At 41.3% G+C, this 27,892-nt stretch overlaps 1 protein-coding gene across 8 annotated transcripts; it reads right to left on the bottom strand.

The window, feature by feature from the left end:
* Positions 1 to 576: 576 nt before the first annotated feature.
* Positions 577 to 27,892, bottom strand: LOC108163193. 8 transcript variants are annotated; one of them, XM_033393033.1, is made up of 11 exons: positions 27,588 to 27,892; positions 20,617 to 21,607; positions 4,070 to 4,176; positions 3,889 to 4,003; positions 3,488 to 3,830; positions 3,201 to 3,415; positions 2,818 to 2,976; positions 2,394 to 2,755; positions 2,142 to 2,330; positions 1,429 to 2,063; positions 577 to 1,363 (listed from the first exon to the last, which is right to left on the bottom strand). In XM_033393033.1, exons 2-11 carry the CDS (start codon positions 21,225 to 21,227, stop codon positions 1,208 to 1,210), a joined length of 2,892 nt encoding a protein of 963 aa, XP_033248924.1. In that variant the 5' UTR covers positions 21,228 to 21,607; positions 27,588 to 27,892; the 3' UTR covers positions 577 to 1,207. The 8 variants fall into 8 exon arrangements, with proteins under 8 accessions (XP_033248924.1, XP_033248921.1, XP_033248922.1 ...); XM_033393030.1 differs by having other exon boundaries at positions 1,429 to 2,330; XM_033393031.1 differs by lacking the exon at positions 27,588 to 27,892 and adding an exon at positions 22,130 to 22,266 and having other exon boundaries at positions 1,429 to 2,330.

The raw sequence follows: 27,892 nt of genomic DNA, 5'->3' as shown, positions 1-27,892 counted from the left end.
GGCACAAGTATACCCTATTTCGTTAATATATATGAAGAAACTATTTTGTCTAAGCTGTTTGAAAACGTAATTAATAAACAAATTATCTCAAATTGATATGTTTTAGAAATATTTATGCATATGATGAGGGTCTTGTAAATATATCTCGATCACGAAACCCATTCTTGGTTTCTGTAAGAAGACCAAAACCTTCAAAATATCGGTGTGATTGCTTTAAAACAGAGATTGACAAGTTTCTGCATTAATTAGTGCATGGGATGACAAACATTTCCTCAGCTCTGGAACATCCATTTCCCCAGGGTATGCAAAATGTTGCTCAATCCGTGCCATGTTGAGGAACAATGCTGCTCGATTTCACGGCACTTGAGTCTGGACCATACACATGCTGCCAGCAACATAAAACGTAAGAAAACGTAAGTGAGTAGGGAATGCGCGCGAGATTTAAATTTATATTGGAGGGTAGTGTTTTTTAGTGGCTTTTCTATGACTATCTATGCTGTGTCTTCTTACAGAGCGCATGTTGTGGTTCTTCTGTCTCTGAATCTTAGCTTCATTGATCAGATTTTACTGCGGCAATTATATGTTAGAAAAATTTGTTTATTGAGATATTTTTTGTCCAGCCAACTGGTACAGTGGGGGTCAATATCTGTATGCGTGTATAATATAGGGGGGGTTGGGTTTTATATGGTAATTATTACATTAATAATATTTGCATGCTCGCTAAGAATATATAAAATATATAGTTTAGTGGGTTTTTGCATTGCTTATGCACTAGAATTGTACATGTTTGTGTGGATATTTACAGTTACAGCTTAGCACATGTACTACATGGATTACTCGTTACTCGTATATGTTAAATAAATTATAATAAATTATCATATATGGAGGGGGAGGCCGAAAGAGACCGAAGAGCCGCCTCCATAGGGTTATGAAATGCGCTGTCTGGGCGACGACATTTTAGTGGTTTTACACTTAAATTATAGATTAAGTTATTACGTATTACGCATAGAATCAACTATAGAGAAGGGGGACCATTTCAGAATACGATTATAAAGCATTCAGATTAGTGGTAGTAGGAGGCTTGGGGCTTGGGGCATGGGGCATGGTCACGGGCGTAGAAAACAATATAAATTGCACTAGGATTTAGATTTAGTTTAGAAATAAGCTTAAAAATTGTCACGTGCTGGAACTTGAATACAGGTACGAATTAGCAACGATCGCGATTGTTGTACGCCTGCACCTTGGCCACAGTGCAGTCAAGGGCCGCCCGTATGTCATTGAACACGGGCACGCCCTGCCGCTTGGCCAAATCGATGAGGTACGACCGTCCGCGATTGTAGTCCTTGATGGCGGCCACAGTTAGCTGAAAGGAAACAACAGAATGATTAGCAATCCAAAACCAATAGCCCATTCAATCTCTAAACTCACCTTTTCGCCACCGAGCACACAATCCTCGGGCAGCATTTGGACCGCAAGCACTACATTGTACATGAGGCCAATGCAGTGGGCGGCCAGTGTCATGGGGGCCAGGGAACGCGTCTCATTGGTGATCACAAAGAGCAGCACTCTGCTGGAGTCAAGCAGCGAGGGATTGTACAGGTTATGGCGCACGGACACCGGTGGCAGCGACCAGCTGAGCGACTCCTCGGCTACCGTCAGCTCTTCCTGCTCCTCCAGCTGCAGCTGATTGCCGCGGCACTTTCGACGCGTGCGGACAAACGAGCGCTGCTGCTGCTGTTGCTCATGCAGTCCAGGCTGCTGCTGTTGCTGCTGCTGCGGTTGCTGCTGCGACTGAAGCTGTATGCTCTCGTGCAGGGCCGGGCTGTGGAAGCTGACGTTCTTCGACTGCAGGTAGGGAACGGCCAGCTCTTGACGCCACTTGGTGCGCATCACACAGCTGCCGCCCAGATAGACATCACGCAGATCGAGTCCGCCACAACAGAGTGCATCCCCGGCACTGGCAATGGAGCTGCTGCTCGAGAAGACCGAATCGTTGGAGTCGCTCTCCTCCTCCTCGGTGGGGGCTGCCGCAGACGCAGGATGCGCGCCGCATGGCTTGGTTTCTATCGTTTTGGTGGTGATTATTTCGGTTGTTTCAATGGACTCGACGTTCAGCAAGATCTGAGGCTTGAAGCTTTTACCTAGACTGCTCGCGGCGGCTGGCTGCGGAGAGGAGGTGCCACTGTCCCGGCTGCGACTCAGCTGCTCGAACAGGCTCTGGCGTTCCAGATCGTGGCCAATGCCGCTGCTGCTGTTGGACGGTACACTGGCGTTGCTCGAGGTACGCGAGATGTTCTTGCTGGCCGAATAATAGATGTCCACATCGGGTGCTGAATGAACGAACCAGGGATTAGTCGGGTGTCAGACGAATGTTGGGGGAGGGCAGGACCTACCGTTGGTAAAGTAAACCTGCGGTGGTGGCACATTGGTGCCCTTGATCGGCGAGATGCAGCCACTCTCGTGGATCTCCTGCTGCAGGACGGACAGGTAGGCCGAGATCACACAGAATAGATCAAAGTCGATGAGCTCCTGGTTGGCCATGATGGGCAGATCTGAATCTTCATTTGGATCGATCTTTGAGCTGTGCGTTTGCAGGAATTTCAGCGATTCGCGCTGATTAATTATGATCTTGGTTAGATTGTCTAAATTAACTAAACTCTGAGCATAGCCTAAGAATAAGAGAGCACGTTTGCACTGTTCCACAGTGAGTAGGTCGCTTTGCGGGTTCACCCGATCGAAGGCCCCGCGTACGGTACTGCAAAAACACATCGAAATATTAGCAGTGGAATCATTAGTTAAAGTCTTTGCAAAACTCACTCTAAAATGGAAGATATCTTGGACGGTGGATCCCTGATGCCCGACAGTATTTCCTTGGTGCGCTGCAATCCCGAGGGTATGTTATCCAGGACTGGGAGACCGCGACGGGAGACCAGCTCCTTAAGTATCATCTGATTGCGAGTCAGATCGAGGTATTCTCTGTGGAATGACATTGGTTTTAGTTAAAGGAATGCTCTACAATGCGTTTTAGGAGCTTTAGGCATAGCAGGACACAATTTTTGGTAAGAATAACATCATCCGCGAGTGCGAATGTGCTCCAAATGGAACTGGCTTTGCAATGCCCTGCCGTACATCGAAAGATAATTGATTTTATATCCCCTCCTATAGCTCTTAAATGCATTCATTGTTCACTCTTTACGTACTGCTGTGAAATAGGCTCGTTCAGTATCTTCTGATTTGGTTTATACGGATGCAAAACCAACACCAGCTGCTTGCAGTTTTGACCCGCTATGTGTGCCGCCTCGATGGCACCAGCAGATGCGCGTGTTTCCGAATCCATAACAAAGAATAATACACGGGCCTTTTCCTTAGCTCGATGCTCGAGCTCGATGAGATCGGGCGTCCAATCGGATACTTGCTACAAAAATCGAAAGAAAATTTATGATAAGTGATTGCTTCTTCCCAACCTATCTGGGGGGTTGTGACTTACAGGATTATAGAATGAAATGCCCAGCTCTTTGAGGGCTGGTATGGCAACGTCCGCTCGCCAGGTTGTGGGATTGCAGGAGCCCCCAAGGAACACCTCCACGGGCTCATTGCTGGCGTTCTTTTTCTTTTTGGTATCATCGACACTGCTAAAGGATTTGGTGCTCCGCAGTTCGGTGCCATGGTTGTCCAGCTTCTTGCCATTGCTATGGCTGTAGGCGGCAGGTGAGGCGGCAGTCGATGGGGTATCATCCTGCTGCTGCTGTTGCTGGAGCAGAGAGCCTGAGCCCGCCGACAGTTGCTGGTATTCGCAGTAGTTTGATGTCTGATTCGAAATCGTTGAAGCCCTGCAGGAAATATTTGTTAAATGAAAGGCTTAAGAAAGATCAATCGAAAAACACTCACCGAAAACGCTTCAAATCTGCGGCCAGTACGCAAAACTGTCCAAATGTCAGGCCATTTGGCTGTCCACTGCCCCCCTTGCGGGCCACCTTCTTGGCCGTTTGCAGCATTTCGCTAACTGTTGGGTGAAACAATCAATTAGTTATCTGTTCTAGTGGATATTCACTGTATTTCGAGTACTTACTCTGCTTTTGGCTGGGATGGAAGCTTAGCTCGTGGAAGAGCTCCTGGGTACGCTCGTCGGGCACCACATTGCAGCGGGCCTTGGCACGCCATGCATTCAGGACTTCTCTGTAAAGAGGAAGAAAGAAAGGGAAATATTAATAATAAATAAGTGGTTACTCAATAATGTTAACGCTTAAAAATAGACTCTCGAGAAAGCAATGGCCACGCGAGGAAATCGTTTATGGAGGCAAATTATTGATCACTTCTGGATATGATTCTGTGGAGGGGATCTATAAATTTTCAGATATAAATATGCATCATCCAATCATTCATTATATTGCTGAAACGTTCTACATGCTGGCAGCACACTTTTTCACGAAATATGCCCAAATAAATCAATTCGGGAAACTGTTTTTCTGGTTCTCCTTATAAGTGAACAATGAATGAACTCGCCCAAGGACAGGCACAGCCACCGCTGATTCGTACTATAAGTGGCAATATGTATAATGCCACAATCCGTATGCCAGTCACGTTCCCAGTGGCGACACATCGAAACATGTGCCACCCAATCGAGAGTACGAGTGTAAGCGCGAGCCATAAATAGGGAAAAACAAAAACAACAAAAACCAAATCTATATGCACATTACGAGATTTTTGTGGCAGCTTCGTCTGCCTCTTGTTCCGTGTGTTGGCAACAAGACATCGTCATCACCAGAAGCAGCAACAGCAGCATCAACAGCAACAGCGGGGGCACTGACAATTGCATCATTTGGGCAAATGGAAATTTAAATATTCAAAAGGGAAAAAGCGATGGGATATTATTTATCGTATATAGCCATATTTCTCTGCGACGCAGTTACTTGATTTCCATTTCATTCCGAAACCGTTTCACTTTGTTTTTGTTTCTTGTTATTTTTTGAAATATTTATATCACAATTTTTGCGCTATATATTCGCTCATATCTGTTGTATCTGTATCTTTTTTGCGTTGTGGCTTAAACAAATTTTGTAATTGATTGCGTAAATCATTTGTAAATGATTTTGTTTTCGCCGAATACAATTACAATTATCCGGCGGCCTGTTTAATTCCAATTGAGTGGAGAATTGCGACTGAAACACAAGTCTATTTCCTGCTGAGAAACGTTTTATATTTTACTCTGCGGCCAACGGGGGCTTATCAATGCTAGAGAGCGGCACGGCAATGCCAAGGGGAAGAGCCGCTTCGAGTGGGGAAGGGGAATGGAAATGGGAATGGGAATGGAAATGACGTCAAGTCCAAGTCCAGTGACAACTCAAAGTCAGAAAACAAATCAAAATCGAAATATGTTTCAATGGAAAACACACACGCAAAATGTATGGCAAGAGAGAATTAATGCAGGTCTCCCAAAGAAATCTTTTGGAAAGGTCGATCCCAAAAGACAATCAAATTACAAATTGATCGATTTCATTCAGAGAGTCTGATCTCCTTTTCTGTTAACCAATTTCCGGTATATATGTCCCTTAATGACTACTTTAAGCGGTTTCAGCATTTACACCGAAACACCAACTATAAAAGTCGCCTTTGAGATGGGGTTTTAAGGCATGGAATCACACGAGACGAATGATTTTATAGAAGCCACTGTCGAGCACACATAACCCATGCTAGATCCTTTTTAGGATCATATATCATTCAAGCCTTAGCTATGGCTCATATAGTCTTAGGTTTAAGACTTTTTCCACCTCTGCCAAAACATAGCAGCTCTTAAAGAGGGAGGTTCACGGCTAGAGGGACAACATTTTTGGTTTTACAAAAGAAAAAACTTGTCTGCAGCCCACATACCTGGAAACACCTGAAAACCGAAACAAACAAAAAACATAAACTATGCAACAAAGAGGTAAAAAGAAACTCTTGCAACATGTTGAGCACAAGAGAGAGATAGAAGAAAGACAGCCGAATGGGAAGCCAAATGCCAAGCGATTATGTCAGACAGAGCGAGAGACCCAAGAGCAAGTGCAGGCTGCGGCGGTCAAACGTGTATAGATGCCAATTACATGACTGCATCGATCTGCAGCAGCAGCAGCTGGCGGAGGAGACACCACCGTTTCTGTGGCACGCCCACGGCATTCACATCATTTACTAAATTTGGCCCGGCCGCTGCCTCTCTTTCTATGCTTTTTGTTTGGTTCTTCTATTTTTGGACTGATTCTTGGCTCTTGGTCTCTCATGTGTGGGTGAAGTTGCGCCATAATCGTAACATTTTCACTCCCCTCATTTTTGTTTTTGGTATTTTTATGGCAAACAGACTGAAGCGAAGCTGAATTTATGCTTTGTTTACAACAAAAAACAAGAACAAAAGCATCCATAAAAGAGGAAGAGCATTGGCCGCCAGACGATGAACAAATTTGGCTGTGGATACATTTCCGGGGGACGAAAAACAAGAGTGTGAAAACGGATCGGATCGGATCGTATCGGTCGGCTCGGACACAAGGAAGTGCATCAGAATCATCATCTCGCACAGAGCACAGCATCAATGAATGCAATTAAACGATTTTTTCGTAAACAATAATGAGACCTGTTCTCAGCAGAAATCATTTAAATGAAACGGAAAGTTCTTCCGTTTCCGGCTTTTTCTTTAAGAGACAGTTGTCAGCTATCGATAATTAATTACCATATAGACCGATTGATTCTGCGATTCATATCATGCTTTCTTTCGCATCGTTAGATATTTGTCTATCTTATAGACCCTAGAAATATGAGAGAAATTGCCTTAGCATTTAATTTCTCTGGAACAACTATCGGCATGTATTTTGTTGTTGCATTATCGGCGAATCTCTTGGGAGCAAGGCGTAGATATCGATATTTCTAGAGTCGCTTCAAATAATAGATCATCCAGGCACATATTTCATTATAGAACTCTTAATAATGGGCTTCCCATGAAGATCGATTCCGCTAAAATATCATTCGATTCATTAAACAATCAAAGCATAAAAAAAATAAACAAAACAAAGTACATTTCTGGGATAGGTTTTCCAGTCTCCAGAGTTCGAACCCAAATGGATTTCGTGCCTGATTCATAATCAGAATTCATGATGAAATTGTGGGATTCTAAGAACCTGATGACATGATGTGTGCTACTAAAACTGCGACGACATTTTGTGGTAAACAAGTTTTACGTTCTCGTTTTTTCCTTCTTTTTATGCTGTTGGGGCAATGGAGCGGAATAATACGTTAACAAAGGGAGCGTATCGAAAGGGAGCGGGACACACCACGTAGAGGCAGAAGAGAGAGTAGAATGAGTAAGATAAAATGTCTGTAAGGTATGGATGGACTACCGGAAATACGCCGTGACCTATTAAATGCTCTCTGTGTTTGCAGATAAGGCCCAGTTAACAAGCCAAGGTCCTCCCTCCGCTTGTCTCGAATCGTAATCTGCAATCAACTTCTGCTTCTGGCCCTACTGCTGATAGCGCCTTAAACGTTTCTACATGAATCAAGGCAACGCAATCTATGTCTTGGCTATCTCCCAGATAATAAGTGTATATAATGCCACAATCCAATAGTAAATTTACTTAGTATAAGCCATTTATGGACTAATACACTTGATAAGAACTGAAAAATGGAAATTCCTGCTGATGATTAATACAATTATCCGTTTAATATTCATTGATCAGAAGAGATATCTATTTTGATTTGATCATTGGCATGAATGAATGATAAATTGCGGGAAATTGTACGATCGTGCATCATGAAGCAGTGATTCGCGGTCGGTTTGCGTTCAACGTCTTTCTACATTGTTATCTCTGAGCAACGCGTTTCCCATAATACATATCATATCATGATTAATTCGAGATAAAACGGATATGTGCTATCTGTGAAAATCCATTCATAAATTGTAGTGCATGCGCGTCATACATCATGTATAATTTGTTTTCCTAATAAAGGGGTTTTCCATACAATTCCAATGAGTTATGTAAATATTATCATTATCCGAAGAGCCTAGCAACAATTTCTTTAATACCAAAGCGCCAAATATAAGTTTATAGTTATTAATAACACTTATCCGGCATTATCCGAGCTCAAACTAAGCAACGGATAAGTTAAATCATTGTTTTTCCGTTTGAATTCATTAGAAATAAATCTCCAAATCACTAATATTGCTTATCCGGCTTGAAACTAAACCACGGATAAGTCATATTCGCAGTCATCTGTCTGAATAAATTAAAAATATGTAGAATCATAGCTTATCCAACTTTATCCAAGTAAATTGTATTACTTTTTGATCCAATATAAATTATCACTTTCATGTAGCATCCGAATATCCGACTTCATCGGCATTTATTCAGTTTATTCTGCCCCCGGTCAATGGGGATAAACCACAAACGACACGCCCATAGATCAGAGTATTAAACAGATCAGCATTTCCGCAAGTGATGAATGAACGTCTCACCATCACCGCATGCCGCATGCAATCATTATTTTGGCCTGGGGCCAAGCTGAATGACGCTGCTTTCGACCAGTACAGATCTCTTACGAAAGCCCATTAAAAAGGAAGAAGCATAGAGGGGAAAGATGGGGAGGGAGGCGAATATGCATTTGTGTAAACGATTTCATTGACCCACGCTCTCGAGTGCCTTATTAATGAGTAATAAACAATTTCCGAATACAATTGAACAAAATGACAAAATGTACATTGAACTCTGAGCCACAAAGAGAGAATAAGAGAGGGAGAGTGAGTAAGAATGTCGCTAGTTTTAGCCACAAACAAAACAAATAATCAACATTAAAATTAACACATGCGCCTAAGCATACAATTTGCATTTGCTTTTGACAGTTCGTAAACCAAGCGTAGCTACGCGTAGAGGCGATTACAGTTTCTAGTGATGATAAAACTATCAGGCAGAGCAATCACCTAATTATCGATCAAGCGATAGGCATAAGTGTTGTAAGAACTTTTCAAAGACATATAGGATAAAGAAGGAAAGGATTCGTGGGATAGATAGAGGAATCTACAACTACCGGTAGTTGGGAATATGGGAAGATCTGTTTTAATACGCGTGAAAACACTTTTGAAACCCTACCGATAACAGAGCAAACAGAGTCATTAAAATCAATAGTTATGGCACTTAACACTTGGGTAACACTCAGGGGCAAAATATTTGTCCACAAATTAATACTAGAACACATGTCACACGCGGACGGACATGCACGTCTGGGCTAATCAGCATCGATCTTTGCATGGGCTGGGAGATGGTGGAGCAGAGAACAGAGTAAATCTCACTCGAAATTCAAAGGTGTGTTCGATTATTTGCACAAGACTTGTGGCGCCTCTGGCCAGGCCTACGATACGATATAAGGTAACTCTTTGGCACAGGTAACAGGTAGCGTAGCCACAACGGTGGGAGGGGAGGGGCAGCAGCAGCAGCAGCAGAGGAGGAGAACAGGCAGGGGGCAGCTGCAGCGGCGATACACCGTTCCGTTGACGACTCGTTTCAATCACACACACACTCACACAGAGAGAGGGACAGACAGAGAGGCACAAAACTCTCTCAGCAATAATCGATGATGAGGTCATAACTAATAATAAAAATGACGCTGCTCTGCCGCCGCCGCCTCAGTGAGTAAAAGCAAACAAAGAGCAAAGACAGAAGCAGAGAGGCCAAAGAGAGCTAAAAACTAAAGAGAGCTATCGGCTGTCTCTCTCTCTCTCTTGGCGAACAGCTGTTTTTGTGGCGGGCCAAAAGCATTTTCCACATTCTGTTTGCTTAAACGTACGCGGTACGCATTTCGTATTTGTATTTGTATTTGTATTTATTTAACAAGTGTTGCCACCACTCCACTTCGTCTTCTACACTGTCCCGTTATCGGCAGCAAATCTTGGGCGATTATTTATCAATGGCTCTCCTCTGACGTCATTTCACAGCTCTTTGAACTCCCGTACAACTCTCTACAAATATATTTTTTCTTAGTATTGTATCTTAATCCCCCCCACAGACATTTACATATATATATTCTCACCACTACTATGGACATTCCCAATCTCTCAATAAATCAAATTTATAATCCCCGTTTAATAGGGAATTCGGTGCAAAACGAAGGCCCGACCGAACTACGTGAGGTTCTTAATGGAATTTTATCATTGGAAGAGGGTTCTACAGGGGGGTATACGTATGTTTGACTATTTGAACAATTAATTGTGTTTGGCCAAGCAATAGAATGCTTTGGTGGGACTTGTTAACTTATAATATACATAAAAGATAAAGATTCTTTTTATCTTGCCGGAAATTGAAAAAAAATTAGAGGTCTATGCGGTAATTATCACTTGAAAAGGCTTTACTTTCAGATGATCCATTTGTTTTCAATGAATAAAAGTACTATAATTGTACCCTAGTACTCGCGTGTGGAATCCAAGATTATATAATGGTAATTAAATATACAAATATTTATGCATCTCTAACCAAAAGTCACTTCAAGATTATATTTTTGAAGCCTGCCATAACGTGAGATCTTTCACTTCTATTTGTTCTTTTCTCAGCCATGATAATTATAATTAGCTACCACCTACTCCAAGGGGCTTCTCCAGGGGTCTCTTCGGCTTCTTTCGGTCCACTCGTTAGGCGAAACCCTACCTCAAGCGAAGCCCGTATCTGATTAATCGGCCGTGTTGTGTTGGTGTTTATTTTTAAAAGTTGCTTCTACCCATGAGACCGCTGTTCGTCTTGGCCCCTTTCGACAGGCGACTATTTATAGAGAGACAGCAACAGAGAGGAGACTGGGACTGGGCAAACAGGGCCACCTACCATTTCCACACAGACAGAAAAAACAATGCGGCAGAAGCTTTCACAAAGCAGTTAGGCCATGGGCAGTAGTAGTTGTAGTTTTGTCTGCAAAAGATACAGATACACTCGTACTCGGACTGGGACTCTGAAAATGTAACGTCATCGTTCGACTGTGACTCTCAGGGGGGCTGCTCAGGGGGGCTGCTCAGTGGGTTTTGTATCTTGATTACAGTGTCGTTGTCCTATAACCTTTTTTGGGGTCTGTCTCCGCTTCGTCTATTCGTCTTTTCGGTTGTGACATCAACGTTTATTTTTAAGCTTCGCATTTCGCATTTCTATATATTTACGAGCATTTGTATTTGCCTTCTCCCCATTTCAGTATTTATTTATTATTTATTTATTTCATTGTATACCAAAATTGTAGAGCGCCAATGATATCACTCTTTTTTTACCGAGTAATTTGTTTACCTTTGCAAACATTTCAGACTCCAGTATTTCCATCCATCCATTCCATGCCATTCCAAATGCGATTGCCGCGCAGCTGTGGATCGGATTGGGCTGTCGGCTCCACCGCTAGCGATTTACTGTCTGATTTCCAATCTGTCCAATATGTATTTTGGGTCGCGCAAATGGAGTGTACAATGTGATTTGTCCTATCGGAGAGTGGCATCTAATCTAATCGAAACTTTTGTCGGCTGAATCCGACCTAGGTTTCTGCTCTGTAATATTATTTTCTTTCTGTTCTGTTGCTGTGTTTGCAATCGATACGGAAATTGATTCCAGATTGCTGAACGTGCGCGATTTGATCATGTTCCACAAAAAGAATCGAAACTGATACTTTCTTTTCGCTAATAAAGCTCTTAGTATACATATAACACTTGTTGATATCTTCCGCGAGAGTCGCAATAGAACTGGGGGACTGACTATCGCTGTCATAAATTGTTATACAAAATTATGGTCAATGAAATTTTTATGGTCTTTGTTTTATGAGAGACCCCCCAAGACTGTCCCCGACTTTTGATAGCTAACGGATAATACTGACCGCATTATTGTCAATAATATCCATCGGATATCGGCCGTATAAATTTATCATAGTCCTTAAAAATCCTTCAAATAACATAAAAAATTCGATTAATAAATTATAATCTATGATAATACCTTATAAATCCTATGGGTAAAATATTCTTAATTTATTCTTCGTTAAGGTTTGTTTCTTTTTTTAATAAAATAATTTTAAATTTGTTTACCTTTTACGGTGAAAAAAGTCAAATTTAAAAATCTATGAAAAATAATAGGTTTTTTTTCATTATATTTTACAATCCTTTTTTATTTAAAAAAATTTTAATTGATTTTTAATTTAAATTTATATAAATTTGAATTTATTTTTAGAAAACATTCTCTAATTCTAATTTAAAAAAAATGGAATTATTAATTAAAATTAAATTATAAATTGAAAAATATTTCCTTGGTTAAATAAAAAACCTTACCAGAGAAATTCTTGAGTCCCGAAAATTTGAATTTATTTTTATTTATTAGTTCGACTATACTTTCTTTATCCGGAACAAAACGGATAGAGGAATAGCGAACAAGATGTCCCCTTGAGGGTATTTTTCGAACATATATCCTTTTTGATTCTTATCCTTTATAAACGGAAAGTGTGAAAGTGAATGTGTGAGGGGGGCGCGACTCCAAGGCTCGAGATCTCGAGACGGCGGCAGACACACAACCGAACCGCTCATTAGAGGCGCACGCGGGCAACTGAATCGACGATTACCTTCTCCCCAGATTGGCAGTGCCAGTCAGTGCAGTGCTTCCTCCCGCAAGTGGTTTTCCATGGCTCTCTTTTGATTTCCCAATAAAATATCTGCCTGCTGCCTACTGCCTCCAGTCGGGGCAGAGCAAAAAATGTTCTCAATGAGATTCCGATTATGAGAAAATCGGTACCCAGTGGATTTTCGCCTCACGAACATTTGATGTCATGGTGGATGGTGGAGAAACAAAGAAATTATAGAGTGGATTCGGATTATATTTATAGGTATTACAACGAGTCAGTCAGCGGCAGCAGCAGCAGAAGCAGTATCGGAGGGGGCTTTCATTTATTTAATATTGTGTTAAATTACTAATTAACCCATCCACTGAGGCGGAGAGCGGACGGACATTGTTACGGATGGTTGCCTCCATGAATGATGTCATGAATTATCGTTTTCTGATTGAAAGTATCCGAGATAGGGAACAACCGACGACCATCGCCACGCTCAGGCGTTGCTCTGGCTTGGGCGGTTGAGAACAAAAGGCCTACACGGACTATCCCGCTGTCATTCAATCAGTCAATCAGTCAGTCAGACAGTCAGTCAGTCAATCAGTCACTCCGCTGTTGCCACATGCTGCTGCCTCTAATGAAGTTGTCATCGACACATTTGGCCGCGCGCTATCGTTTTACTCCCATGCACGGCATGGCACGCCACTTATTTGTAGGCCTCTCTCCCACTTGGGCTGCGGTGCGTATGAGGTCAACATTTCGAAAATAAATAGGTTACATATTCTGTCGTATTTCTGTCGTCTAAAACAAAGAACCCAAAAAGCGTAGATCTACAGGCGTACGATAAAGCGACCACCGCACACCGATGTACGATGTTTGGTTTTTATTTTTTTGCGCAAGGTTAGTGAGGTGTCGAACACACTACACATCTGGAATCGACTGCCTGCCACACTAATGGGGAATGCAAATCTCGGTGAAATTCTGAGAGTGACTCAGAAACAGTCACTCCATCGGTGCACCGTGCGGATGTGTAACCCATTTGGTATCTGAGGTCACACACACAATGGAATGGAGGAGCCTCGAGAAAGAATGAATCCTAGATCATCGTTGATGATATCACTCTAAAGGAGCGCCTCACACGAAAACAACTGAACCGAAAAATTGATACAAGTTGGAGATTGTTTCATTGACTCATTGAAAATACTTTAAATTTATCTAGATCTGGGGCGGGAAGTTTAAACATAGTTTGCAAGTCAAATTAGGTTGTAGATCGATTCATGATTTATCAGAAACAAGAGTAAACATTAGCATATGACGAATAAACGGGTAAGAGTGGGATAAAGGGGAGTCCCTCACTCTGAAAGAGTCTCCCACGACTGGTTACATATTTTCTACATTCTTCTGAAATCGAGAGCCGGAGATCGGCTTACTGAAAATACTTTAAATTTATCCAGATCGTAGCGTGGAAGTTTTAAGATCGTTTGCAAGTCAAATTAGGTGTTGATCGTTGGAATATAAAACATTTTGGTTCAAGGCATAACTCATCCCTTCAATCTACATATATTAAAGCCATGGATAACGATTTTCATCAATCGGATAAGACGGATAACAAAAAACAATTTGTTTTGGATAGCTCGAGAGTCAAACAAACGACTGGAAACTTGTTTTTTTTTTCATTCCCGCCATAAAATTCAGATTAGGATTTCAAATACAAAGCGCATTTTCCTGTCATGCGCCCTCCGTAGGATTAGCCTTTGAATGCATATCACATAAACACCGACAGACAGACAATCATCATGACTTAACTCAAAATGACAGACATCCGAAAATTGGCGCCCCCGCAGTATTCGAGCATTCCATAAAATTCCATTCTAAATGATTGTTTTCGTGTATCCACTGCGTTCTACTATACACAAATGGATATATCTATGTATTTTTGGTGGTGTTTTGTGGTCTCACATGATTTAATGGCTTTTCTTTTCTTATATTTTGCAATTAAAGTTGCTAAGCTCTTTCCACACACACTTTTTTGTTTGCTATTGTTGCTGTTGCTGCTGGCTTCTGGCGATCTTTGTTTGCTTTGTAAATTATGAAGTAGCCTCCGTTATGGCCCTCAAAAATTCACACTTTCTTTTGGCTTTTGGATGGAATATTATTTTTAGAACATGCTTCTTCGCGTAAATAAAGCGACGAGTGCAAATCAAATATACACAAAGCATACATTGTTTAAGCGCTCTTTTTATTTAGTTTGTGTATCGAATTTTTTATGGCCAGGGGGCACGTCACTGACGGCATTTTTCGGCCATGATATAGCAATGCCAAGTGCAAGCGAACAACAATTTGGCCATCATCACAATATGAACATAAATCGTGTACCAAAAGCGAGTGAGGACTCAAGAAATCTGTTGATACTTCGGATAATAATTCACTCATTAATTTCTTCATCCAAATATATCATTTTGGCATTCTGGATAAAACAAAAAAGATATTTGTTGATATCCGTGTAATGCAATATTCATTTTTGATGAATTTGTAATTCGAATAGAGCGGATAATATCTCATTAGATACTTCAGGTAATCATCAATTGCATAATCCTCCATCAATTTTTTCCTGTTTAATTAATTCATTTTTGCAATTCGGATAAAGCGGATAAGGAATGTTTTCATACTTTGGCTAAGCATCCATCCCATGGGTCATTCATTTCTGTTTTAAATGATCTCATTTGCAATTCGGATAAAGAGAATGCTTCCCACGCTCACTCCAACATGTTTTTTCTCTGCCAAAGATTACATCAAATCGAACCAAATAAATTTGCCGATGGGTTAGATCATGTCTAAACTCTTTTAGAGGTGACATCAACGGATGGTCTCAACGATAATGGGTTACTATTATCGATAGCCAATCCATTTGGGCGATGACTACAGCCCATTGATCATCTATTTATCAGCTAATCGCAACTGTAACTCCACTTATCGTCTGCCATTATCGGAGCACTCAAAAAGTACTCGTAACATGCTTTTGGCTTGGCCGTTTGCCCTTTAGATAGCCCATCCATTGTCTGAAGCGGAAAAGGTTGCTATCGTCCGCCCCGACCACATCTATATGTTGTGGTTCGTCTGTCACGACTATTCCTATTCTTAGGCGCTGATTGCAGTGCAGTTCCGCTGCAGCTGACTAGGCTTTGATTCTGCAGTTGGGTTCTGGCTCCCGATGAGGGGGTTATTTTTAACCGATTAGCTCAGTGGAGGAGTACTCCGACTTGCCATTTGCTACTCGATATTTATGTTTGGTACTGCATCCGATGGACGTTTACAGTGCACTCTCCGCCAGTGCCGCACTCTCTGCAATCTTTCAATTGGTATTTGTTTACAGCACGTTTCTCAATTATGTCGAATGAATAATTAATGCGCACATTTGCTAAGCCATTAGTGCATTTTCCACCACATTTATTCATTATTATTCATTGCCGTAGTTCCGCAACGAAAGCGCATTCTCATTCTCATTCTCATTCGCCGCGAATCTCATTGTCGATTCAATGGGCCCCTCAGTGTGAGAATTGGGTGTGCGGGTAATTTTCCTAATTGATTTCTCCATGTTTTTCTGAGACGAGATGCGCCACCTGACATTGATGGCAATTGGCAATGGTTCGGCGATGGATGACAGCAAACTATATTCGGATAAGTGTTTTGAACTAACGGATAAACTTGAAAATTTTGAAAATATAATCAAAATGTTTTTTGAATGTGGTTTAACATTTTATGCCGATTGAAATCCATTTAAAATCAAAATTAAAGCATTTAGATAACAAAAACTGTACAGCTAAGCCACACTGTAAGAGAGAGAGACGGCTAGTGAGTAAAGCGCGGGAATCAGCCAGGCCTGGTCACGTGTTGTTTTTTTCATTCGAGCTAAAAACACTTTGTAGGCACATATACACGCTCTCCACTTATTGAACCTAAAACGAGGGGGAACGTTGTGAGTTGCTGCGGACACCGCAACTCTACGGTTATACCCGATACTAAGTCAGTATGGCTCTCCTCCGGCAGACGCCGCTAATATTAAACGACACGACAAAGAGTGCGTGCGAGAGAGACAGAAAATCAGTCTGAGCGTGACGTCGGGCGCTGCGTAGCCACTGCAAATTGATTTGTTCCTATTGGCTATAAAAATGATCTGATCTGATCCAGATTCAGCAATCTGATAGATATGGTCATTATCTATGATTCTGCGTTTTTAGTTTTCTCGAATGTGCAATATTGTGGATGCAACAGATTTTCGTCCTTTGTGTGGGCGGAAGGGGGTGGGGCGAAATTTTGAGGTACACGTTTTATAGTAAGATCTAACAGGAGTGCGGATACCAAATTTGGTTACTCTACCCTTAATAGTCTCTGAGATTTGTGAATATCCACAGATTTTCATCCTTTGCGGGGGCGGAAGGGGGTGTGGCGAAATTTTGAAACAAACTCGTCTCGGTCCGATATATTAGGAGTGTGGATACCAAATTTGGTTGCTCTAGCTTTTATAGTCTCTGAGATCTAGGCGCTAATGTTTTACTCTAAGCAAAGCCGGCTATGCTACGTGTGTGTTAGAGAGAGACAGGGCGAGAAAAAATGAAATTGTTTTCTTGATTCTGGGTATAATAATTATACGATGTGGTTCAGATTTTGCACTCTAGAAGATATAGCCATCTTCTACGATTTTTAGTTTTCTCGTATCGTCGAAATTGTGGATGCCACAGATTTTCGTCCTTTGTGGGGGCGGAAGTGGGCGGGGCAAAGTTTTGAAATATTTTTGTAGCAGTGACATATCACAGAAGTCTGGATCCAAAACATCGTTGCTCTCGCAATTATAGTCTTTGAGCACTAGGCGCTGAAGGGGACGGACAGACGGACAGACGGACGGGCGGACAGACGGACAGACAGACATGGCTCAATCGACTCGGCTATTGATGCTGATCAAGAATATATATACTTTATGGGGTCGGAAACGATTCCTTCTGGACGTTACACACATCCACTTTTACCACAAATCTAATATACCCCACATCATAAAACCACATCAATGTAATCCGTAAAATTCTTTCATCAGAATGATGAGTTTTCTCTGTATTCCGGATAAAGTGGAAAACCTGTTAAAACACATCTAAAAATACAACGAAATATCATTGGCCGCTTACTGCATTTAGGATTTAGCTAACGCTTAAGGAAAAGTGCTGGGAATTCTCGGAATTAACCGCGCTGATTCGCGCTGAGACAAATGGAAGTAAATGGCAATTGTCATTTTATTAAATTAATTATCCGTAAAGTGATTGCTGCTTGGATTTTGATGCCATGCCATGCCGTGCACTATGCCATAATCAAGTTAAAAATAAAGCATAATATCACGATGCCAGAAGCAAACGAAGACAACAGCTAATTAATACGAGTATGTATTTTTTATACAAATTGATAAATGCACTTCACATCATATGGGAGACGGAATAATAACAAAACAATAAACGAAAAGAAGGAAGAAAAACGAGATTCGAGTACGAGTAATAAAGACAAATAGTTGCCACTAGTGAAATAATTGACAAGGAATGCGGCATTTAGATGAATTGAAGTGCCTTTGATAAACCCAGACATCAGACGATTCTCTGCCCCGGTCAATGCTTGATTTATTAAGGCGTCAACATCTCAATGGAATAAAGACAGAGACGACCGAACGAGAGACGACCGAGCCTGCCATTCAGCGGCACAATCAAATTAAGGCGAAATAAAAGCAAAGACAAACGCATTCAACTCTTTTAATTTAACTTTTTTGCGGTCCATATAGAGTCTTTAATGACCCAACGCCAGAGAGCGTCGTGATTTATGACCAGAAATTAGTTGACGCTTTTTTCTTTTTGTTTCGCTTTTATTGAGGGCCACCAGAATGGGCCTCACAATCGTAATCGTATCGTATATTCTCCCTCACCATTTCCAGGGCAATGGCAATACTTAGCAAATCGCCAACACGTGCCCCATGGATTACAAATTGTGTGTGTCTCACAGAGGAAGGTCAGAGCCGACAATAGATCATGGCTAAAATTAAACATTTCTGCCATCGAACATCACTTCGAACCACAAAGAGGAGGGCCACATATTGAACGAATTGAACTTTTTTGATTCCTCGTAGCGACTCTAGAGAGTGTAGTAGGCCACAGATTGAGTGGGAACTATTATCCACAATAGACACTCAGGGTATCTAGAAGTCGCTAAATGGATAAAAATGCAACGGTTTTACGGATAACTTGATAATTATCTGATTTTAAACCAACAAACATAGTCATTGTACTAAAAATACGTTTAAAGGTGTGACTACTGGATAACCGGATAATTAGTTTGGAGTTTTTTCAAACAGACTTAAGCAAAAACTCACTGGGCGAGCTGATATAACACTACGGATAAAACGATCATCGTTTTAGGAGGTATTCTACGACTTTTCAGTTTCAGAATTATTTGATTTCCTTCTAGGGATAAAAGGGATAAGAGTGATACCATACGGATCAAATTTAAGGATTATTTGATTTCCTTTCAATCAAACATCGTGACAAAGGGGGGCCCTCATACAGGGTATCAATAGTTTGTTAGCTGCACAAGCCACCACAATTGCCACTGCCTGGAGGCAATGTGCTCAATAAATATGTTATAAATGTGACAATTTGTTGGGTTATTTATGACTTTATTATATGCAAATTGAGACAAATGTCCAATCGAATCGTACAGCGTGTATACTCGATACCCGCAATCGCATACACACCCGTTACCACCACCCGCTACACCCGATATTCCTCTCTCGATGCTTGGATGCTTGAGTTCGTGTTTACAGCTCTCTCTGTGACATTTTAATGCTTTGTTATTATTTTTATTTTTTGAATACAAATAAATGCAATACACGCGCCTTTCTGGATGACTGAATGGTCGAAAAAAAAACAACGAGTGTGAGGTTTTGTCACACAAAGATCAAGTTCAATGAATTTTCACACAGCACCAAAGAGAAACCCGCACTGGGGGAATGGTAATTTCATTAATTGAATATTTTCTGTGTCGTTTCTGTGTTTCAGTTTTTGAACGCACGCGCAAAATAAATATATATATATACATTTTAAAATAACGATGACAAAATCCCTCAAGAAACGAGAGAGAAACGCAAACAGAACGGATCTGATAGAGAGAAACCCTGCCCCCATGATGCTGAAGAGGCGTGGCAGGTCGTGAGACAATGCTCCAGTGATAAATCACGGAAAATGTCCAAAGTTCAATAGAACTTATGGGATAATGGCCATTAAATTATGCATCTTAATTCCCGGAAAAATCAACAAATTTACCAATACATAAACTCAATATCGAAAGGTAAGTTGATTAATGGCACCAAGACCTTGTGGATAAGGTCACTACCCCACTCTTTTTGAACTGTTTCGATCCGGCATATACAACAGGGGCCCATCAATTGAATCAAAACCACCCATAAATATTTACACGAATCCCCTGGATCGTATACATCTGGGATTCCTTTTTGGCGGCGACCTTGGTTAATCTCAAAGAGATTGACCATCGAAGACAGGGAATGATAAATGGTCCAAAACTATAAATCGAACTTTTATTTATCTTTCTCCAAAATGTGAAGGCTTTCCTAGGCAAATATTAATGAAATGGATGCAATATTTGGGTTATTTCTTGTCCTTGAAGCATAAATTCTTAGTCGGTAAAAGTTCGGTGGTGTTTACTTAGGGGAAGACAGATTTATGGGCCCCTTGTTCCCCTAGGGAGCATTCGTTGAATGCTACGAGTGACGTGGATTCGTTATACACAATGCCCATAAGCGAAAGGCTACAATCGTTAAGGTAAAATGTGAATGTTAAGGGATCTACTTTGGTCCCCTTACTATTCAAAGCCACATTTATAAGTGCTGCTTTAGAGATCTCTCAAGACGAATAACCCAGTTTCTTTTGTAGTGTTTGTAAGTCTGTTAGTAAAAGCCATAACCAAAATATAATGGAAATCAAAAGAAAAAGAGAAAGAAAAACGTACCCAAAAAACATTTGCGTGATCTGCGCGGGCGTCTGGCACACATTGTGCACATTGAGGGTGCGGGGGCGGGCATAGAGCATCCCGGGTGTCGTCTGCGAGCAGTGGCCCCCAAAAGGCGGTAGACCCGCTCCGGCCAGTATCGCGGATGTTGAATTGCTGCGAATGGTGGTGTAGGCCCGATAGTGGGAGCTGGCCGATGATCGCAGCTCCACCGAAGTCGTGGTTGTGGGCTCTTCGGTTTCGGTCTCCTCCCCCTTCTCCTCGTCCTCATCCTCCTGTTTTTGGGGGACCAGACACGACTGTATGGGGCCCTCCTCCAGCATCAGCATTTGGTGGTGCCTAGTCACTGCCACTGGGGGTGGGGGAACGGTGGGTGGTGTGGCGGGTGGCATGGCGGCTTTTGTTGCTGTTCCTGTTCGCAATTTAATGATGCCGTTGCTGTTGTTGTTCAATTTCTTGGCTCGCTTGTTGTTGGTGTTGTTGTTGTTGTTGTTGTTGATGATGATGTTGTTGTTGTTGATGTTAGTGTTTGTGCTGTTGTTGTTATTGCCTATGGTCTGTGTTTTTGTTGTTGTGGCTGGATTGGGGTTATAGCGATGTTGCAAGCGCATCTTGGTCGAGTTTTTTGTGTGTGTTTTCTTGTCTAGTGAAAGAGATTTGATTGTTGTTTTATCCGCTGCTATCCGCTGGAATTTGTATGGATTTTGTTTATTGATTTGTCATTTGATTGTTGTTTTATCCGTTGTTATCGGTAGGTATCTGTGTTGCTTATTCGCATTGGTTTGTCAAACTTTATAATCGATTTGATTGAAAGAGTAGATAGTAGTCTTATCCGTTGTTATCCGGTGGATTTTGCTATGCTTTTCTACATTGATCTGTCGAATTTTAGCATCGATTGGTTGTCCTCTTTGTCCCATGTCATTAGCATAACTTGTCCGCTCTCGCCGGCAACAGCATTTCTCGTGGGACAGCGTCGCGCTTTCACTTTCAACTGAAGAATTTATGTGGAAAATAAACAATGTTCAAAAAACTGATATAGAAAGCAAACAAAGCAAAATAAAAAAATCACAAAAGCAAAGAAATACAATTCAAATGCAGCAGAAAACTATATATGCATGTATGTTCGTTTGGATCGTATGGATATATAAATCGTGGGACTTAATTTCCCCATCTATTTTTCTGTATGTTATTTAGCACTTTTACAGGTGTATGTATGGGAGTGTGTTGTTTTTTTCGCGTGTGTGTGTGTGTGTCTATGTCTCGACTTTCTGTTAATTTTGCACAAAAAATTAATTTGGTTTTAATTTTGTTTTGTTGGATTTTCTCCGCTTCGAGCGGGGGGAAAGCTCTAAGGAGACAGATGTGTGTGTATACGCGTTTTGTTTTTTTAAAATTAGAAATGATTTTCTGCCACACACAGAGACACAAACCAACACGGGAACAGACCGGAGCGGAGCGAAGAGCAACGGAACGGAAGTCAGCGAATTTTCGTAAATATCGAAAGAGAACTCACATAAAGACACTCGCACACACAGGCAACCGACAGGCGTTCGTTCATTCATGCACCTTTTGTCATGTACACATTCGTGCAACACACGCAACAGCCCACGCTTCGTATACGCAATGTACGTTGTGAACGCGTCGAAGCAACGCAAGCGAATGAGGCGCGCAGCTCGACGAAGCCCACAGAAGTACTTCGAACATTGATCGCTGCCTCCCTCTGTGGGGGAAGAGAGAGCGACGAGCCCCAAAGAGAGGCAGTGGTAGAGAGAGAGAGAGAGAGCACAGAAAGAGCGAGAGACAGCTGTCGTGTGGGGCTCTCTTTGGCAGCATGGTCTTTGCCGTTCAAAACAAACATTCAATCAAAAATAAGTGAGAAGTGTCTCGACCAACAGATAACCATTATTATCCAGTTTGCGATTGATATTAGAAGATCGATAGATAATGACTTGAGGCACAATATCATCGAATGTCATCACCGAGCATTCATCGACTCGTCGGCGTATGCTGCACAAATGTCTCATAAGCAAACGGAAACAGATTCATCACGAGTGAATATCCCCTTAAACTGTACAAATTCCGAGGTATAGCACATTTTTGACCAGCGTTGGAAGCAGAGGAACACTGTGACACTGGCCCACGCGTGGTCAATTCTCAAATGTTGAACACTGTTTTTGGGAATAGGGAACCCAACAAAATTAATTCACACAACCACCAATCGAATGGGGCACACACACTCGCGACACACGCATTAACAAAAGTTATACAAATAATAATTTGATCAGAATCGTTAAGAGCTTAAAATCCCATTGAGCGTGGGGGCATAATTAAATGCCACATATTAGGTATTCCTAATTGCATTTCACATTCTGATTATTGTATCCACAGGCAAATGTTTTCAACGTTTAAGCAATTTAATAAAACATCAATTTATCATTAATAAATATTTAAATATTTATATTAAAAAGTGGAAAATTTGTTGCAATATTTTGATTACTTGATGATTTGATTGCTAGATCAAATCTTTGATTCCAAATAAATCTCTCAGTGGTGGCCGCTCTTCCTGGGGGGATCAGGAGGCTTTCGTGGGTCTCCCCCTTCCTCTGATTTGTAGTAGCAAGTGCAGATATCCTACTAATTACTAATTACTGCACATTACTCATGGCCACAAAAAATGTGAACTTAGATTGGGCATAGTTTGACCAATAATGCCGGTGCTCCGTGTACTGCGGCGCTGAGTAACAATGGGAAATGGGGAATGCGGGGAGCTCCCTTTGGGACACAGATAAGTGCCTCGATAAGCGGCTCAATGGATCCACCGCCCCCGTAGGTTGCGCCCAAAATAGGGATAACAGGTAAATTAGTTATTTCCGTTTCGTTTCGTTCCTTCTATTTCTTTTTCGTGCGACTGTCAACAGCTGTTTGTGGGCGTGCTAAAGACAATCTGCCAAGTAGATGAGAATATATGTACATACATATATATATGTATATATGTGGTATATATGAGTAAATCTGACTATATCTGTTGCCCGGTCGCAAAAATCTATTGATGCCGCCTCAAAATGAGATTATGCGCGCGTGTAGGTAAAAAAAAAAAATATGCATGTATGTATATATTTTTGGAGGGGAAACAAATATGTTTAGAAAAGTATAATAAAAAGAGGGCGTTGCTACAAATTATAATGTGTGTCAGGGTTTGCTCTTGGCACTTGTTTCGCTTTTGCCATCGCGAATGCGAAAGTTCAAAAAGATTTTTGCGCACATGTCCAAGACGCTCATTCGCTCGTTGCGATCTGCTGCCAAAAATACTCAAATGTTTCGATCACTACACAACACTACTACCACTACTACTACTACGGCGACGGGGAGAGGAGATGCTGTCATAGGCGCGCCTTTTATGAGCATTTCGCGATGATGATGATGCCATTGCGCCGATGTGGGCTGCTGGGTTATCTCGGGTTATATTGTGGTTATAAATCCATCTAAGCCTAATTAATTGCTGGCCACGAGCACTGGCTCGCGGACAAGGTGAAAACATTGAGGTTCACATGATTTGTGGTTCCGGATAATCGCGGATAACAATGTGCTGTGTGTGTAATGTCAAGATCACAATGGGAAGAGCTTCAAATTATTCCTGGGTCAATGATTCGACAATGCAAGGGAGTAAAAACAGCTTCGAATTTTAAGAGAATAATAAATAACAGCTCATTTTTCATTCGGATAACAACAAAAATTGTAATCTGCCATCGGATAAGCACTAATCAGTGCTTAAGTAATTCGGGATAAAACAAAAGTTACTTGATGACAGTTTTATCTGGATAACACGACGGATAACGTAGCTCGTTTCGGTAGAAATGAATATATTTGGGTCTTAAAGCACTCATAACAGTTTTTAAGTAATGCAAATATGCCCAGGTGTTTCTGGAATTTCACTACGTCGAATTGTTTCCAAATGGGAGTACGGGGTAGCAGTTTGGAACCGTTTGAAGGTATATTTTCATATCGGATAACACAGCCCATAGGTCAAAGACGGAATAGAGTTCAATGGACAGCAAGAGATAAGTGTACCGATAGTATTAAAACGAACAAATGACAAAAAGAAACACTCGGATAAGTGCGGATAACACCCGAAGCCCTCGACAGACCCCGTTTCCGATTGCGAATACGTAAAGCACGGAATCATGTTGTCTAAATGGAAAATATTTGCTACAAACGATGTATTCGATTAGTCAGTCTTTCTGCTTTTGTGTATCTCTGCGGCTTGCTCATCCTCCAACCTCCCTCCATCACCGTTCAGAGTCAAGAGTGAATCTAGAATTCACCTCACCCACATATTCGTACTCGTATGACGATTGCTTCTAGGGCGCAGCGTGTTGATTGGCAACGGATTGATTGATTGATTGACAAATTGTTTGGTTGTGTGGAAGGAAGAGCGGGAGAGCGATGTTGCTCTCTTTATTGGGATGATAAGGAGCACCCGAAACATATAATACATATGAACCATTCAATCAAGTATCCATCACACACACACCCATACAAAAGCCACCCAAAAAGATAAGAAACAAAGCCTACAGATACACACACATCCACTAGCATTCCATGCTTTGTTTTTATATGTCTGAGTGATATTTGCTTTAAACTACAACAAAAAGTTTATCGCACCGCAAACAAAAACGACCTTCAGTAATGATGGTTTGTTTTTTTTTTTTATATTTGTTTTGCCACAACTATTTTATGTCAGGCAGAGCCACAAAATTGTCGATTTCTTATTGCCAATTTTCCCATTTATTCGTATATTTTCAAAAACATTTCCATTTCCGTTTTTCTCTGGCCAAGATTGTTTTTGTTACTGTACTGTTTATATTGGGGCATGACTCTTGTTGATTTTACATTGATGTTGATTTATGCCACAATTGTTTTCGTGTTTTCCATGGCACGCGTACGTACCCCTCCTCTTACGCTGTTTGCGATATATTCCCTTCATCAGACTGAACTAACGGCACTGGACACTACTCGCTTGCTTGCCGCCTAAAATAAGCGCCGAAACACAAAAGCTCTTTTCCCACACCATCCCACGCCACACGACACTCTCTCTCACCTTAATTGTCGCTATCTTTCTTCTACCCACCTCCCTACATCTGACTCTTTATTTTTGTACTCTTCTAGGTCTTCGCTCACAACCACAAGGAGAACGGAAGGAAGCAACAAAAGTGATTGATATGACACTAATTTAATACCCTAATAAATGGCCAAGCTGGTACATTTGTATATAGAATGTGAATCTATTTGAATTTGCACCAATGCCAAAAACAACTTAAATTGGAGTTATTTTCTTTCTTAGATTATCAACTTTTTCAGAGTTCATTCCCTTAACACTCTCATTTTTTTAGTGTGTAGCCTCAACAAGTCGAAGATACCTTTTCTCAGGCAGGGTATCGTCAACAATGAGACAGACGGCTGCTGCAGTTGCTGCTTCTTCGAAATCGCTGCTTTTCGACAATGGGCTGACTGTGTACAACTTTTATGTGACAACAAAAATATTTATTTTATTTGTTAATAAACACGCGCATTGTTATTTCCCCGCTGCCGCCTCTTCCCCACAGCCCAGCGACGTGTTGATGTTTATTAATTTTGTGGGCTGTTGCTTTTGCTATTGCTCACTTTTGTTATTGCTAAGAATTAATCAAAGTGTTACATCTTTCATTGCATTCCTGTTTCCGCCTTCACCATAATTAAGTGCATTAACTTAATAATTGTCCGAGTGTCACAACAATAAGAACAGCGACAGTAAAGTGGATGATCGAGTGGTACACGAAAGCTTTCAAAAATACTTATAGGAAATGAAGAGAACTACAGTGTATTCTCTTGTGTAGGGACATTGACGTTCGAAAGTCGTTTTGAGCGCTCAAGGCAGATGTTCGAATATGCCAAAAAGCGGTAGGATCGTATAGTGGATTACAATTATAATGGATTATTAAACTATTCAAATCGGGGGTCTATGCACTGCGACCCAGAGGACCTTTAAGAATATTGAGCGGAAAGACTCTTTTTAGATCAAAGATCATACTTATGTATGTATGTATGTATGTGACCACATAAAAGGTCAAGGACGTATAGCTAGGAAAACAAGACGTTCTACTGGTATTTTCTCACCTCACCTCTTCACATTGAACCCCCTATAACATGTGCTCTCAATGGCAGCCGCAGCTTCGCTTTTGTTTAAAGAGCGAAAAATAGAGGGAGAGGGGAGGGCAGGCACTCAGCACGCGTTCAAATACATTTTGAATACGAAGCCAGCCCCAAGGCTGCCCTACAACTAGCGGTAAAGCGAAATTAACCTTCGTTTCAAGCAAACACACACACACACACCCATGGAAGAGTATAAAGTAAACTTTTCCAACAAAAAAGTTTCTGCTGCTTTGGCAAAACAAAATGCAAAAGCAGATGAAAGAAATCCAACTAACGGACTAAAAAGCTTAGGTCATTGACCAAAAAAAGAATAACCAAAAGAGAGATAGAGAGAGCGATGGGGCTCTCTTAAGCTCTCGAGCACGTTTTCCGAGTAACAAAAACAAAAACCAACGACGCCACTTTTATTCCTGACTGTGTGTGTGTGTGGGGAGCGCGACACTCTCAAAGTGTATTAATGTGGGGTGAGGATTTGCCCCTCTTACTGTTTCATATTTCATCTGTCCACTATTGCACGCATTGAAAATCGTCTGTTGTTAAACCGATCTCTAGGAATGCCTTACCTTATAATATTTCAACATGGTCACAATCTCCCATTGCTCCCACACACACGCACACATATTATATTCCGTTTTGAGTTGCCCAACAACAAAAGCACAACGCGCTTACGTCATTCATAAAAATACAAACATAGCGTAAGGCAGAGAGGAACAACAAAATAAGAGAGATGGAGAGCGGTAGACAGCCGCGGTTGTAGAATGCATTTTTCATTTGCCATTTACCTGAGGAATAATTTAACCATTTTGTGCATTATTTATGCTCTCTCTGTCGACACTTTCCACGCGAGATGACTCTCAGTTTGACGGGGGATGTGTGGAGGCGTTTGTTTAATCAATTCTTGTACGGCTGCTCCATTACTTTCTGGTTCTCTGCCTGCTGCTGCTCTATTAAGCTGAATCGAAGCTTCCGCATGCGGGCCACAGCGGCGTACGTTCAGTTTTATGTTTATTGAAACAAATTCAACTTATAATGGTTACATTTTATATATTTAATGTTTTTTGTTTTGGCACGCCGCGTCGTATCGTTT

This window comes from Drosophila miranda, chromosome 4 (genome assembly GCF_003369915.1).
Source record: "Drosophila miranda strain MSH22 chromosome 4, D.miranda_PacBio2.1, whole genome shotgun sequence".
NCBI lineage: Eukaryota > Metazoa > Arthropoda > Insecta > Diptera > Drosophilidae > Drosophila > Drosophila miranda.
This window is presented reverse-complemented; position numbering and strand designations above follow the sequence as displayed.

Excerpts from the sequence above, each read along its gene's own strand:
- LOC108163193 (XM_033393030.1), bottom strand. The coding sequence starts at position 21,227 with ATGCGCTTGCAACATCGCTATAACCCCAATCCAGCCACAACAACAAAA. Across the intron at positions 4,004-4,069 it reads CCATCCCAGCCAAAAGCAGA|TTAGCGAAATGCTGCAAACG; the intron begins GTAAGTACTCGA and ends TTCACCCAACAG. Across the intron at positions 3,416-3,487 it reads GCATTTCATTCTATAATCCT|CAAGTATCCGATTGGACGCC; the intron begins GTAAGTCACAAC and ends CGATTTTTGTAG.